Source organism: Coregonus clupeaformis, unplaced genomic scaffold, assembly GCF_020615455.1.
Source record: "Coregonus clupeaformis isolate EN_2021a unplaced genomic scaffold, ASM2061545v1 scaf0048, whole genome shotgun sequence".
NCBI lineage: Eukaryota > Metazoa > Chordata > Actinopteri > Salmoniformes > Salmonidae > Coregonus > Coregonus clupeaformis.
Window position 1 is genome coordinate 883,476 of NW_025533503.1, and position 16,926 is coordinate 900,401.

At 45.6% G+C, this 16,926-nt stretch overlaps 1 protein-coding gene across 1 annotated transcript in view; it reads left to right on the forward strand.

The window, feature by feature from the left end:
- Positions 1–723: 723 nt before the first annotated feature.
- Positions 724–16,926, forward strand: part of LOC121540072 (tripartite motif-containing protein 16-like) — a 34,937-nt gene continuing 18,734 nt past the window's right edge. Inside the window, exons 1-3 of the mRNA XM_045212756.1 lie at positions 724–747; positions 5,243–5,815; positions 6,239–6,334. Coding sequence (XP_045068691.1) covers positions 724–747; positions 5,243–5,815; positions 6,239–6,334 — 693 coding nt within the window. The remainder of the gene's footprint in view (positions 748–5,242; positions 5,816–6,238; positions 6,335–16,926) is intronic.

Genomic DNA, 16,926 nt, shown 5'->3' on the forward strand with positions numbered 1-16,926 from the left:
TTTGGTACTATTTTCACAAGCAGGTGGTACATTTTCACAACTCTTAGTATAAAACTCCAAGCTGGTCACGCTTGTAAGGCAGCCAGTCTTTCATTCAAAAACTGTCATTGTGCATTCATTTGGATTGGAAACATCTCTCACCACACAACCATTGATTCAAAATATAAATGTAATGAGAGCATTGGTTTAATCACCAAAACAACTTAAAACTACTCAATTGAAAATATATCATTAACTACCAGTTAATCCAATAGCAATCACTGCAAGATAATTGTTTAAAATAACCCTTAGAAGTGCTGAAAGTAATATGCTACAGTACTGTAAATTACAGTTTACATTAGGCAATACACTTACATTACCCAACAAAATTGACAATCTATCATTTCCATGATATTTATCCAATGTGTAATCAAAGGTGTGATCAATGATGACATCCTCTACAATCATTCATGGGGAAAAAATGTTATTTTTCTGATATAATTGCAACATACAGTACTGTCTGTAATTAGATGTAAGACATTAAATGAAACATTAAATGAATGAAAATAAAATAATGTTTAGCACGCATTAATTAGCATCAAGCCTATCTTGAGCATTTGGCCATAAATTCTCATCCACATCAGTACATGTCCTCATTGTTCATGCACCGCTGGAGAAACCTTTCGGCATGTTGAATCAAAGCTTGACATTGGTCTGCATTGATGTCATCACATGCCTCAATCCATGGCCAGAAGGAGGGTGGCGATCGTACACCTTCTACCTCCATGATAAAAAAATAATTTAAGGTTGAGGAAGGAGAGTATTGGGGCTGGTATAGGGTCACGAATCAGGGAGGGACCTGAAACCATGCCTGAACCACCTCTGAATGGTGGAACCTGACATTGTCCCACACAATGACATAGGAGACCCCTTCACCTTGACAGGCCTGCTCAATTTCATTGAGAAACACAATGAGGTGTGCAGCGTGGTAGGATCCAAGTAATGGTCTACGTCCTACCACACCATCTTCAGAGATAGCTGCTGCTCTTGGAAATGTTTCCCCCACGTTGTCCAGGCACTTGGACGGACGCCCATTGGCAAATAGGGTTCTGCCCACGGCGCCAAGTTTTGGCCCAGGTTGAAGCCCGCTTCATCAACAAAGATATACTAGTGATGGTTCACAGCAGCATCAAGCACCATCACCCTCTAAAAAATATATTTTGGGTAGTTATTTTTACAGTATAGTTCCATTATGATATTGTGAAGTAGCATGTTCATTAATAGCAACAGTAATACAGTGTATTTATATAGTGCTGTACCTGAACATACTCGGCCCCCAGTTGTTTCTCTCAGAAGGCTCCAGGTCAATGTGTTTCCATAGATACCTGGTGCCTCTTCAAAAGGCAGGTGATTGTTGGTAGGCTGATGGATGCCACATTGGCAAAGGTGTCATCATTCTCCTCAATGGCCTGCTTTATTTCAGACAGACGTATGTCATTCCTGGCCCTCACCATTTCCACCACTGCCCACTCCTGCTGGTCGGTCAGCACACGACCACCACCACCATGGGGTCTTCTGTCAATTCTGAGGGTAGAACAAGAGTATACTGTCAGTAGATCATACTGGAAGAATACTGGAACAAGTTATGTGAATTTACATGCATTACAACATGTAATTTATTGTAAATGTAATGGTAAAGCATAGTGCATATCCAGCAGACTTACCGGTTTTCTTGGAGAAAATGTTCTTATGATTGAATTGACAGTTGATCTTTTCAGATTGGGGTGAACTAATCTGGCAGCCTCTGCCATGGTAAGGCCTCTGTTTACCACATGGTCAACAACGATGGCCAGGACTTCATTAGACACAACAGTTCCTTGCCGTCTGCTGTTGTAAAAATATATATGACTCGAAAGTAGTCAACTCAAAGTTGAAGAAACTGGAGCCTGTGAATCCAAGAATTAGACTTTTATTATCTAATATCGAAAGCCGAGCAGTTCCATGAAACGGCTGTCTCTCTCTGGCTTAGACATCCCTTTTATAAACCCACACAAATGCACAAACAGGCATACATGGCATATACAGTTAACCCCAGTTAAGTGATTAACCGTTAAGCGCAGTTAGATTAAGTGATGGTCAAATGTATTTAAACAAATGAGAAGAGAATCATATGAAAAAGTATTCTGAGCATTGCATTGTGAAAGGCATTTACTTTATATGAAAGGTATTTCTAGATGAAACACTGATTTAGGTTTGGTGAAAATGTTACTGTGTGGTTTTGTGTTTTGTACTTAGTCAATTGAAAATGTGCTTCAAGTTTTGAAGAAAAAAGTAACAGCCTTTTTGACGATCTGTGATGAGTTTTGTTCTAAGAGTTGTGAAATTTTACCACACACTTGTGAAAATAGTACCAAGACAACACTGGGGAACAGGTTGTCTGGAATCCAGGAACAGTGGAAATTGACCCCCTCCTCTCTCTCTGTGAGTTATCAGTGCTCTGTACAGGCAGAAGTTAGTAAGTATGAGACAATCTTTACTGAACTGATCGGGTCCATTGAGAGAAGGCGCTCTGAGGTGAAGGAGCTGATCAGAGCCCAAGAGAAGGCTCAAGTGAGTCAAGCTGAAGGACTCCTGGAGCAACTGGAGCAGGAGATAGCTGAGCTGAGGAAGAGAAGCACTGAGCTGGAGCAGCTCTCACACACAGAGGATCACATCCATTTCCTCCAGGTAACTCAACTGCCTTGATACATGTGATATGAAGTTGCATTTTTTAATAGTGACAGAATTCGAAATGTCTCCTTAGCTGAAGACCAAAGAAGAGTTGTCCCTCTGTAAGTGATATTCAAACACCCTCTCAAAGACAACATACATGTTCTTTCTTTTACTTATTGGGTTTTGTTGTTCATCAGTCAGACGTCCTCCAGCTGACATTGGATCTGAATACAGCTCATCCAGAACTCAGCCTGTCTGAGGGAAACTGGGAGGTGACAGCCACTGATAAAGCTCAGCCCTATCCTGACTACTGGAGACAGCTGCTGTGTAGAGAGGGCCTGTCTGGAGTCTGCTACTGGGAGGTAGAGTGGAGCGGTGGATGGGTTGAAATAGTAGTGTCATATAGAGGGATCATCAGGAAAGGAAAGGTCCCAGAGTCTACATTTCTAGGTAACAGTCAGTCCTGGACTTTGGAGTGCTATCCCCCCCCCATTGTAGGGTTTGGCCCAATGCTAATAAAACATAAATATCTGTCCCCTGCTCCTCCAGAGTAGGAGTGTACCTGGACCACAGGGCAGGAACTCTGTCCTTCTACAGCGTCTCTGACACAATGACCCTCCTCCACAGAGTCCAGACCACATTCACTCAGCCCCTCTATCCTGGGTTTGGGATTGGTACAAAATCATATCTCAATAATTACCAGTAGGTACAGACGATTTCAACCATTTCAGACATATTGATGGAGAGCTTCTGGGTTATTAACAGTCTTCCAGTAGGCCTATGATCTGGTTCAATTCCCCTTTTTTAAAGTTATTGTAAAAATAAAAATAAAAGCCTGGTCCCAGATCTGTTAGTGGTCTTGCTAAACAGATGGCATGATGGCACATACAGACTGACACTCAGGCTTCAGACTTTTACTGTCTACCTGATCACCTCTTGGCTGTTGCAATCCTCTGGAAATGTGTCTCTTTTTCTCTTGATGTAAACTGTAGTACTGGCAAACCAGTCAAATCAGAAACTGGGATCATTGTTGATCCATTTATGATCAGATGAGAATATTTAAGTCACCCATGTACATGTATGAATCCAAACAATTCTGTATTCTGAATCAATTACTGAATCAATGTGATCTTTCAATGTAAAAGTCAAAATCATGACATTGGAATTGCTCTGTTATTGAATTGATTGACACAATGAATCAGCTATTTCCAGTCATCTATGTAGCAGTATATCCACAGGGGGAGGAAGTGCAGGGAGATGCCTCTGATATGACTGGGTGTCAGGTGGAAGGAGATCACAGAGTTGGAACAGAGAAGAGAGGAAGACTGGGAAGAGAAAGAAGCATTAATTTGGTTCAAACGTCTCTTGTCTGTCTCTAATACAGCAGTAGGGGGCAGGTACACCAGTAGGGTGTGTGTGTGTGTGTGTGTGTGTGTGTGTGTGTGTGTCTTTCTCTGTGTGTGTTTGTGTGTGTGTGTGTGCTTACTGATGACTCTGGCGTGGGAGAAGGGTGTTTTCTCCATGGACAGGTAGCAGGAGGTGACACACTCCATGAGAGGGGCCAGCAGCAGCAGAGGCAGGATGCTGATGACGTTCATGGCACCGATGGGCAGGAGGAAGCTGTTCAGGTGCAGGTTAGAGTTCATGGTCTGAATGTAGTAACCTGATGGAATCTGTGGGAGAGGTACGGGTAACAACAGATTCTAGGACAACTTTATGGAGCATAAATAAACATTATAGCTTTGCCAGTTTTACCCCCAACATCTGAAAAATTATGTATTTGGACTTTCCACTGAAAACAAACAATGACCTGAAAATGTTCTAAAAATCTATGAATGAATGGAACCATTTATTTGTCTCTACAGTTTGAAGGAAGTTTCTAACTAGCATTAGTGCTATGAAGTCTATAGTAACTGCTAGCATGCATAGACTTCCAGTCATTGCGCTAATGCTAGTTGACATTGGCTCCCAAAACTACTACAAACTTCCTTCATACAGGATGCAGAGACATTAAAATGGTGTCCATGAGTTCATCTGACTCTGGGGAAATAGATAAAGGGCTTAATTGCCTAAATCCCGAAGAATCCCTTTAAATTGAGTTTTTCAGTGATTGCAATTATTAATTTTTGCATTTACATTTACATTGTAATCATTTAGCAGACACTATTATCCAGAGCGACTTTCAATTAATGCAAAATGTGAATCACAATAAAAAAAATGGTATAGAAAAGTATTTAGTATTTTGAAAAGTTTAGTTCAGCCCAGTGTGATTCAAATGACTAAATACTCAGAAGTCATTAAAATACGTATTTCAAATAGATGTAAGAGAAATACTGAACATCTCTGGCTACTACCCAACACTCTGTCACACTTCCTTATCAAAGAAACCACACCCCCTCTACATTCAGAGTACACAGTCAAGTAGGAAGCCCCTCCCTGTCCTCTGGTGTAGAGTTCCATGAAACACAAAGTCATCTTTGACACTGAACAGAAAGTAATCTTTGACACTGCCATTGCTTAACCTACGGGAGAGAGCACCAAAATGGCAGAGAATCAGGAACTGTTCTGTTGCTCCATCTGTCTGGATCTACTGAAGGATCCGGTGACTACTGCCTGTGGACACAGCTACTGTATGGGCTGTATTAAAGAAAGCTGGGATCAGGATGATCTGAAAGGTGTCTACAGCTGTCCACAGTGCAGACAGACCTTTACCCCAAGGCCTGTTCTGAACAGGAGCACTGTGTTGGCTGAAGTGGTGGAGAAACTGAAGAAGACAGGACTCCAGGCTGCTCCCCCTCCTGCTCTGTGCTATGCTGGACCTGGAGATGTGGCGTGTGATGTCTGCACTGGGACCAGAAAGCAGAAAGCCCTTATGTCCTGTCTGGTGTGTCTGGCCTCTTACTGTGAGACTCACCTCCAATCTCACTATGAATCTCCTGCTTTGAAGAAGCACAAGCTGGTCAAAGCCACCGCACAACTACAGGAGAAGATCTGCTCCGATCATAACAAACTACTGGAGGTTTTCTGTCGTACCGATCAGCAGTGTATCTGTTATCTGTGTACAATGGATGAACATAAAGGCCATGATACAGTGTCAGCTGCAGCAGAGAGGACTGAGAAACAGGTAAGACCAGAACTACTTGTTGGTGACTGTCTGATAAACAAATAATTAAAGATACAGTAGGAACTAAGGCTGTTTGAATATGAGATCATTCAAATGAAATCAATCCTCAGCAGAACAAATATGAACACAAACCTTGAGTATATTGGGTTTGCTCCAAATGTATCACCATTTTCTAAAGTCAAACAACATTATCATTCTGAATGACCTTGTATGAGTCCAAAGTTCAGCCTCAACCCCTTGATACATGCACGCCTACCATAAAAACTATAATCCTTCACATAGCAACATAATAAAATAATTTCAAACAGACAGTTCCTCAACATATTAATCTCTATCTTCTATGGGCCCTATGTCACGTTACTATACTATTGATCTACTGGACAAATAAAGCTTGATAGCTCATTGAAGAGTGATTCTCCACAGAGGCAGCTGAGGATGAGTCAGCAGAAGGTCCAGCAGAGATTCCAGGAGAGAGAGAAGGAGCTGAAGGAGCTCCAACAGGCTGTGGAGTCTCTCAAGGTGAGTATTGTTGACCAGAGGAGACACACCATTTCACTTCTCTCTTCCAGTCAGAGAGAGAGAGATGCCCCTATCCAATCCCATTGGCCCCACTGTTGGGAACAGGCTGTCTTAAAGTCACAAGTGGGGCTACCTCATCACATAACCATGAGTAACCATGAGTAACTCATGTCCGCCATACATTAACAGAGCTCTCTCTCTCTCACTCTCTCTCAATTCAATTAAATGGGCTTTATTGACATGGGAAACATGTTACATTACCAAAGCAGGTTAAATAAATAATATCAATGATCAGAAATTAACAGTAAACGTTACACTCACAAACGTTTCAAAGTAATAGAGACATTTCAAATGTTATAATTCAAGTGCAAACAGAGTGAGTCAGACCGAGTTCAGGAGGTGAAATGGAAATGAATGAGGGAGAGTTAAGTGAGGTAGAAGGTGTGGTGATGAGCTCAGAACCAGAGCCTGGCATCAATGGACATGATAAAGAAGAATCTGGTGCAGTAGGAGTTACATTTTTGGAGAAAGTGGATCCATACCTTTTGGCAGATTCAGTTGTGGTTTCAGGGTGGGTGGGAAAGGAGTTGGGTGCAGTTGAATCAGTGAAGGTAACTTGTAGTGGACTTGTGATATTTGTTTGTGTTTCTTCTGACCAGAGGGAGTGGGCGCTCCGTGTCACGCAACTTGGGTCAAGATCTGTTTCTTGCTTTGCTCTTAGGAACAGGACACCATTGAAAGGAGTGATTTCTGGGGTAGCGTTAAGTGTAGAAGTGGAGCAATTAAGGTTGAAGACTGCTGGTGTTTGTGATTTCCGCCGTTTTACGTTAGTAAATACCATTATAGTACTAAATAGCATTTATTGCTATTTTTTTAATATATATAAATATATAAACTTTTTGCTTTATATTAGTCATTTTATTACAGGTATTATTGCAAGGCAGAACACTTGATAAACAACACATTTGTTTTATTTTTTAAATGTGGTTTGAACTGGGTGTGACCTAGTAACCTCTATGTGAAAGTCCAGCAATTGGCATGTCATAGGTGGGGCAGGTTTGAGACTGACCTCCAGAATTAATAAGAAAAATACACTTTATTTCTCAGCTACCTCACCAATGTCTTTACGTGAATTACTAACTTTTAATTGCTAAATATTTCCAATAGATTGCAGCATAAGACCATGAAGCATCAGTTATAGGCTACAAGCAGCAATATGATTGACCATAAAATAGCATGCAACCAAACACTATGTCCCATGATTTTCTAAAAAGGTCACTCATTACTTTACAGTTAGCTATATACCTCGTATTAGGCCTGTGTTGCTTTTGGGAGAGCAACAAAATATTAACTCTAGCAGGTATTGAACACCGGCCAAATAATCACAAGTCAGATGCGCTAACCTCAACCCTAGTAAACATGCATGATAAAAACCTTCTTAATATTTCCTATTTGGAGTAAACAGCCTCGGAATAGAAAAGACGAGTGCATCTTCCAGCCCGCCAATAAATTACATCATGCAACCCTCGCGGTTATAAAATTAACCTCATCATGCAACTCACTTGCGCAGGAGTTTTCCTGTGAGGGGGAGTGGTGGTATATCCAGGGAGAGAACTAAACTAAGCTTCTGAAATGTCATTCGTGGTCTTATGCTGCCATCTATTGGAATTATTAAGCAATTGCAGTAGTACTGAATAAAGTGTATATACTTACTAAAGTAGTAATTACTCGGAATTGCGAAATATAAGATGTTCTAGTTCATTTTATCACTTACAACCATAAAATAACAATTTATAGCATAACAAACAATGAAACTGACATTAACCAAAAACACCATACATTTAGTTAATTATATATTCAAAAAAAAAAAAAAATATATATATATATATATATAGATGGTTGTCATTATCACCCCCTTAACATAAACACAGACACTGGATACAGACACTGAAAATGAGCTTTCTATATAAAACTGGTAGCTCTCAAAAGAGCCTTTGCTTTGCTGAGCAGTTCGTTTTCAGGAGTGTGCTGCCTGCCTGCCTTCAGAGAAGTCAGTCTGTTAATAATGAAAAGTTAAGTTATTGCCACACTTTCACAGAGGCCTAGTTTACATTTACATGTGAGTCATTTAGCAGATGCTCTTATCCAGAGAGACTAGGGTTAAGTCCCTAAATATGTCGATGTACAATGGTACATCGATAGATTTTTCACCTAGTCGGCTCGGGGATTCGAACCAGCCACCTTTCGGTTACTGCCCAACGCTCTTAACCGCTAGATTACAAATCACAAAATGTTAAACACAAAAAGGCAAATGGTCGTAGATAAATGGTAAGCTGGTTAAATAAAAGACTGCTCTTAGAACTTTCAGACTGCCATTGTTTTGGGGAAATAGGGACATGTCTGTCTATTTCACCAATTATCTCAAATATATGTATTTATTTTAATGGTTTTAAGTTCTACACCATTTGAATCAGGATAATCTCCTTTTTGTAATGATGTAAGGCTGGGCAGCGTACTCCGTAGTCATCAAACGCTAGCCCAAAAATAATTTTTGCCCTTGGAACTCTGAGCTCCCCCCATTGTTTTCCTATGGAGAGGCATGCTGGTATATTTCGGCAAGTATCTCACAATGTGTATATTTAGTTTTTTTTCATGTCGGACACCATTTTAATCAGGATAATCTCCTCTTTCTAATGACATCAGGTTGGGCAGCGTACTCTGCTGTCATCGATCGCTAGACCAGAAATAGTAAGAAGTTTTTAAAAAAATCCTACTTCCTGGTCATGCAGACATAAGCACACTTGGCACCATCGAGGTGTGGATGTTTACTTTCTACACCAGTTGTTATTTATTACTTATTTTTTTGTTTTGTCCTACTAACAGATTTGTAGTGGTGAAATAAAAAGGTAGACATTTTTTGGTGCCATTTAGGGAAAATTGAATTCTAAAGACCATTCCGTTCAGAAGAGGCTCAGCGTTGGTTCATTTCAATTCATTTGCTATGGCTTCGTGAGCAGAGGCAGGTTGCTGAAGACTCCATTCGACAAAGGCTTGGTGGGCTCATTCCAGGAAATATTGGCTGTCATTGGGGAAGAGGCACTGATCAGGGGGGAAGTGCAGGGGGGCAGAGACTGGGGAGGAGGAGGACAGTACCGTGCCAATGGAGGAGGAGGAACAGGGGGGAGGTGAGTCTGCGGGAGCGGAGGACAAGGCGGTCTCGTTTTCAGACGGCTCATTGGATCCAGAGCTGACAGACAGTCAGGCTGAGGGCCCAGTATATACGGTGAGAGAACTTTCTAGGTTCCTGATGGAGACTAAAGGGGAAAAATAAGGTTCTGCTGGAGTCTTATTTTATTGATCCTGGAAGGTTTGTATGGTCAGTACAACACGTGATGAAGAATGAGGGGTTTAGTGTCCTCTCACCCAGGAAGCGGTATAGGCTGAGAAAATGGGTCATGGGTTCTTAAGGGCATGTCTTCAGAATCTGCTTAAATGGATGGTTTTCTTCTGGCATGGTGGCTTTATGGGCTTCTCTACTGGTTTCTGATTGTGGTGATTTCCCTCCCACCTCTTATGGAGATTTCACGGTTAGACTTCCTTAACATGAACGGCGGCAGAGACTGGGGGAATATGTCAAACAAAATCATTTAAACGTGATTTTTTAGCAAGAGACACACAGTGATGTGATTAATGAAGTGTATTGGGGGTCTGGTGGAAGGGGGCGCAGGTGCTGAGCCATGGCACAAATATTAGTGCAGGGGTAGCAAAAGAGGTGTGTAAGGGTAGGTTGTTAGTGGTTAGAGCCAAAATCAATGACCTTGTCTTTGCTTTCATAAATGTGTCTGCACCTAGTACAGGGCTCAGTTCTCTGTTTCACCAGGGCCCAGGCAGGTGTCCTATTGGAAATTACATGTAAAGCTCTTCCAAGATGTCACTTTTTGCTCAAGCTTCCAATACTTTTGGGAGAGGTGGGAACAGCAGAAGGGGGAGTTTGAGTCTCTCAGTCAGTGGTGGGACGTAGGGAAAGCACAGATTCAGGTTTTCAGTCAGCAGTATACATATTTTTCCTCTTCAGAGGCCAGGAGAGTACTGGGGGAGCTTGAGCGGTTCATAAGTGAGGTGGAGGCTGAGCTGGTGGGGCAAGGTAGGGTGGGGCTACAAGATAATCTATCTGAACTACGCAGGGACCTAGTGGCTTTCATTTCAGATGAAAGCAAAAGGATCACTTGTAAGAGCTAGTTTTTCCATGTTGAGGGAGATGGATGCTCCCAGCTCTTTTGGGTTGGAAAAACAGAGTGGGGAAACCAAGAAAATCCATTGTTTACGTTGGTCTGATGGGCGGGTAACTTCTGTTGTGGGGAGATGAGGGAGCCTGATGGGTGGGTAACTTCTGTTGTGGGGAGATGAGGGAGCCTGATGGGTGGGTAACTTCTGTTGTGGGGGAGATGAGGGAGCCTGATGGGTGGGTAACTTCTGTTGTGGGGAGATGAGGGAGCCTGATGGGTGTGTAACTTCTGTTGTGGGGGAGATAAGGGAGCCTGATTGGAGAGTAACTTCTGTTGTGGGGGAGATGAGGGAGCCTGATGGGTGGGTAACTTCTGTTGTGGGGGAGAAGAGGGAGCCTGATGGGTGGGTAACTTCTGTTGTGGGGAGATGAGGGAGCCTGATGGGTGGGTAACTTCTGTTGTGGGGGAGATGAGGGAGCCTGATGGCTGGGTAACTTCTGTTGTGGAGTAGATAAGGGAGCCTGATGGGTGGGTAACTTCTGTTGTGGGGAGATGAGGGAGCCTGATGGGCGTGTAACTTCTGTTGTGGGGAGATGAAGGAGCCTGATGGGTGGGTAACTTCTGTTGTGGGGGAGATGAGGGAGCCTGATGGGTGGGTAACTTCTGTTGTGGGGGAGATGAGGGAGCCTGATGGGTGGGTAACTTCTGTTGTGGGGAGATGAGGGAGACTGATGGGTGGGTAACTTCTGTTGTGGGGGAGATGGGGGAACCTGCTGGGTGGGTAACTTCTGTTGTGGGGGAGATGAGGGAGCCTGATGGGTGGGTAACTTCTGTTATGGGGAGATGAGGGAGCCTGATGGGTGGGTAACTTCTGATGTGGGGGAGATGAGGAGCCTGATGGGTGGGTAACTTCTGTTGTGGGGAGATGAGGGAGCCTGATGGGTGGGTAACTTCTGTTGTGGGGAGATGAGGGAGCCTGATGGGTGGGTAACTTCTGTTGTGGGGAGATGAGGGAGCTTGATGGGTGGGTAACTTATGTTGTGGGGAGATGAGGGAGCCTGATGGGTGGGTAACTTCTGTTGTGGGGAGATGAGGGATCCTGATGGGTGGGTAACTTCTGTTGTGGAGTAGATAAGGGAGCCTGATGGGTGGGTAACTTCTGTTTTGGGGGAGATGAGGGAGCCTGATGGGTGGGTAACTTCTGTTGTGGGGGAGATGAGGGAACCTGATGGGTGGGTAACTTCTGTTGTGGGGAGATGAGGGAGCCTGATGGGTGGGTAACTTCTGTTGTGGGGGAGATGAGGGAGCCTGATGGGTGGGTAACTTCTGTTGTGGGGGAGATGAGGGAGCCTGATGGGTGTGTAACTTCTGTTGTGGGGGAGATAAGGGAGCCTGATTGGAGAGTAACTTCTGTTGTGGGGGAGATGAGGGAGCCTGATGGGTGGGTAACTTCTGTTGTGGGGGGAGAAGAGGGAGCCTGATGGGTGGGTAACTTCTGTTGTGGGGAGATGAGGAGCCTGATGGGTGGGTAACTTCTGTTGTGGGGGAGATGAGGGAGCCTGATGGCTGGGTAACTTCTGTTGTGGAGTAGATAAGGGAGCCTGATGGGTGGGTAACTTCTGTTGTGGGGAGATGAGGGAGCCTGATGGGCGTGTAACTTCTGTTGTGGGGAGATGAAGGGAGCCTGATGGGTGGGTAACTTCTGTTGTGGGGGAGATGAGGGAGCCTGATGGGTGGGTAACTTCTGTTGTGGGGAGATGAGGGAGCCTGATGGGTGGGTAACTTCTGTTGTGGGGAGATGAGGGAGACTGATGGGTGGGTAACTTCTGTTGTGGGGGAGATGGGGGAACCTGCTGGGTGGGTAACTTCTGTTGTGGGGGAGATGAGGGAGCCTGATGGGTGGGTAACTTCTGTTATGGGGAGATGAGGGAGCCTGATGGGTGGGTAACTTCTGATGTGGGGAGATGAGGGAGCCTGATGGGTGGGTAACTTCTGTTGTGGGGAGATGAGGGAGCCTGATGGGTGGGTAACTTCTGTTGTGGGGAGATGAGGGAGCCTGATGGGTGGGTAACTTCTGTTGTGGGGAGATGAGGGAGCTTGATGGGTGGGTAACTTATGTTGTGGGGAGATGAGGGAGCCTGATGGGTGGGTAACTTCTGTTGTGGGGAGATGAGGGATCCTGATGGGTGGGTAACTTCTGTTGTGGAGTAGATAAGGGAGCCTGATGGGTGGGTAACTTCTGTTTTGGGGAGATGAGGGAGCCTGATGGGTGGGTAACTTCTGTTGTGGGGGAGATGAGGGAACCTGCTGGGTGGGTAACTTCTGTTGTGGGGAGATGAGGGAGCCTGATGGGTGGGTAACTTCTGTTGTGGGGAGATGAGGGAGCCTGATGGGCGGGTAACTTCTGTTGTGGGGGAGATGAGGGAGCCTGATGGGTGGGTAACTTCTGTTGTGGGGAGATGAGGGAGCCTGATGGGCGGGTAACTTCTGTTGTGGGGGAGATGAGGGAGCCTGATGGGTGGGTAACTTCTGTTGTGGGGAGATGAGGCAGCGGAGTTGTACTCTGATTTATAGAGGGCATAACTCTGTGATCCTGGGTGTTCTCAGGTTCTGCTCACATTTTGTGGCCTGTGTTCAAATGCTGTACGCTGGGGCTTCATGTATGGTCAAGGTGTGGGGAGGGCTCAGTAGGCCAGTCTGGGTAGGGAGGGGCATTCACCAGGGATGCCCTCTGTCAGGGCAGCTACACACTCTTGTTATTGAGCCTTTTCTGGGCCTGCATCGCAGGAGGCTACAGGGAGTGTGGGAGCCTGGCATAGGGTTGGGGACAGGCATAGCAGTGTCAGCATACGCTGATGACGTCTGTGTTGGTTAGGGATGAGCAGAACCTACAGGCCCTGGAGAATAGTTTGAGGGTGTACGAGGGGGCGTCTTCTGCTTAGGTAAACTGGGGCAAGAGTGAGGCTCTGTTATGTGGGGCATGGAGGGACAGGGCACCTCCGCAGCTTCCAGGGGGGTTGCAGTGGGGCTGTGAGTGGCTCAAGATGCTTGGGGTGTATCTGGGCTCGGAGGGTTGGGATAGGAAGAACTGGGAAGGAGTGTCACAAGCGGTGGTGTCGAGGCTGACGAAGTGGAGGTGGCTCATCTCCCAAGTGGCATACAGAAGGACGGTGCTGATCATCAACAACTTGGTGGCATCCTCTCTATGGCTTAAATTGGCCATTCTCAACGCCCCCGGTGGTCTGCTTGTGGACCTGCAGCGCAAGTTAGTAAACATTTTCTGGTCAGGGTGGCAGCGTTCTGACTCAGCAGCACAGAGGATTCTGTACCGTACGGAGGTGGGCTGGAGGGAACCAGCATGTGCTCTGTTGAGGAGGGCTGGTGGTTTGGGGCTGGATCAGCAGCTCTTCATGAACATTTAACATTTAAGTCATTTAGCAGACGCTCTTATCCAGAGCGACTTACAAATTGGTGCATTCAACTTAGGATAGCCAGTGGGACAACTACATCTCGATCACAATAAGTACATTTCTTTAAACAAGTCAGTGCTAGCAGGTGAAATAAGTCAGGTGTTAGTTTAGACAAAAGACAGTGGTAGTAAAGGGGGGGGTAGAAGGATTACTATTATACTATTCCAGGTATTCCTTAAAGAGGTGGGGTTTCAAGTGTCTCCGGAAGGTGGTCAGTGACTCCGCTGTCCTGGCGTCGTGGGGGAGCTTGTTCCACCATTGGGGTGCCAGAGCAGCGAATAGCTTTGACTGGGCTGAGCGGGAACTGTGCTTCGGTAGAGGTAGGGGGGCTAGCAGGCCAGAGGTGGATGAATGTAGTGCCCTCGTTTGGGTGTAGGGTCTGATCAGAGCCTGAAGGTAAGGAGGTGCCGTTCCCCTCACAGCTCCGTAGGCAAGCACCATGGTCTTGTAGTAGATGCGAGCTTCAACTGGAAGCCTGTGGAGTGTGCGGAGGAGCGGGGTGACGTGAGAGAACTTGGGAAGGTTGAACACCAGACGGGCTGCAGCGTTCTGGATAAGTTGCAGGGGTTTAATGGCACAGGCAGGGAGCCCAGCCAACAGCGAGATGCAGTAATCCAGACGGGAGATGACAAGTGCCTGGATTAGGACCTGTGCCGCTTTCTGTGTAAGGTAGGGTCGTACTCTGCGAATGTTGTAGAGCATGAACCTGCAGGATCGGGTCACCGCTTTGATGTTAGCAGAGAATGACAGGGTGTTGTCCAGGGTCACGCCAAGGTTCTTTGCACTCTGGGAGGAGGACACAATGGAGTTGTCAACCGTGATGGCGAGATCATGGAGCGGGCAGTCCTTCCCCGGGAGGAAGAGCAGCTCCATCTTGCCAAGGTTCAGCTTGAGGTGGGGATCCGACATCCACACTGATATGTCTGCCAGACATGCAGAGATGCGATTCGCCACCTGGTTATCAGAAGGGGGAAAGGAGAAAATGAATTGTGTGTCATCTGCGTAGCAATGATAGGAGAGACCATGCGGCCGGAGAGACTCAATACAGCAGGGGTCTCTGATTTCTATGCTGCAGTACTGAGGGCTGGAGCAGCCTGAGGAGGGGCCACCACCGTTTCCACCACTGCAAGGGACAGCAGAGACTGGGGACTGGCAGGAGAGTCTGGAGGACTTACTGACTTTTAACACTCTGAGCTTAGTGGGAGTGAAGGGGCATCAGTGGCAGGGGGTTGTGGGGGCTGAGAGCATGGCAGGGTATAGGTGGAGGGGGCTCTATAAGCTCCCAGTGCTGGAAAGGTCAGGGGTCGTCTAGTGGAGGGTATTACATGGAGCCCTGGACACCAATAGCTGGTTGGCTCGGGTTGACCTGGGAGTTGGGGAGGGGTGTCCGTTTTCTGCAATGACAGACTGTTCATCATGTTTTTTCTGTGTTGCCAGGGTAATGCCATTACTGTTGATGCCTTAGGGTTGAGTTTGAGTTGTACAAAATGATCAACAGTGTGGAGATGTTTCAGGAGGTATGGGGGCTCAGGGGGGCTGTCTGTACGGCTGGAGAGGAGGGGTTGGATGGACGGTTGGAATGTGGTGCTGGTTGGTGTATTGTACTGTGGTGTTGGGTACTGGATAATGTGATTGTGTGGAGGTTGTGGTGGCACGCAATGTGCTTTTAGGGGTGGGGGTGTTAGTGAAAAGATGGCTCATTAAAGTAAGACAAGTCTTCTCTCTCTCTCTCTCTCTCTCTCTCTCTCTCTCTCTCTCTTAACAGCGCTCTGCACAGGCAGCAGTGGAGGACAGTGATAAGATCTTTACTGAGCTGATCCGCTCCATTGAGAGTAGGCACTCTGAGGTGAAGGAGCGGATCAGAGCCCAAGAGAAGGCTCAAGTGAGTCAAGCTGAAGGACTCCTGGAGCAACTGGAGCAGGAGATAGCTGAGCTGAGGAAGAGAAGCACTGAGCTGGAGCAGCTCTCACACACAGAGGATCACATCCATTTCCTCCAGGTAACTCAACTGCATTGATACATGTGATATGAAATTAAAACTCTCAATAATTTGGTTCTGCTCCCTCTCTCTCTCTCTCTCACCCTCTCTCTCTCTCTCTCCCCCCAGAGTTATCAGTCTCTCTCCGGTACCAGTGTATCTTCAGACTTACCCAGCATCGTTGTCCGTCCTCTTCAGTACTTTGGAGATGTGAGTAAGACTGTGTCTGAACTGAGAGAGAAACTAGAAGACGTCCTTAAAGGAGAATGGACCAAGATCTCCACTACAGGTGTGTTGAAAATAATAAGAACATCAACTTTAGACCATTAAAAGTTCCCTACTAGTCATATACATGTGGAATATGATATGATGATAACATTCCCTCTCTCTGTGAATGTGTTTGTGTGTCTGTAGTGAATATAGTGGATGTTGTACTGCCTCCAGAGCCCAAGACCAGAGAACAGTTCTTACAATGTGAGTCTCTTTATTCTGAAGTAACTAACAGTCTCTTTTTACTGACACTCCTAACAATCCCTCTAGAAATATATAGCAATAGTAGATCTAATCTAAGACTGGGTATCTATCTGACTCCTCATATTTCTCTGATTTGATCTCTGCTGTGCTCTAATCAAAGACAGGGTAGATACAGTATCTGACTTCACTTATTGTTCTAACTCCCCTCATTGGTCTCTGCTCTGCTCTTCTCCCAGATTCCTGTCAGCTCACACTGGACCCAAACACAGCACACAAACGCCTCTCTCTGTCTGAAGGGAACAGAAATGTGACCTATACAGACCAAGAACAACCATATCCTGTTCATCCAGACAGATTCACAAACAACTTGATGGTTCTGTGTAGAGAGGGTCTGTCTGGACGCTGTTACTGGGAGGTGGAGTGGAGTGGGGTGTGTGTTAATAC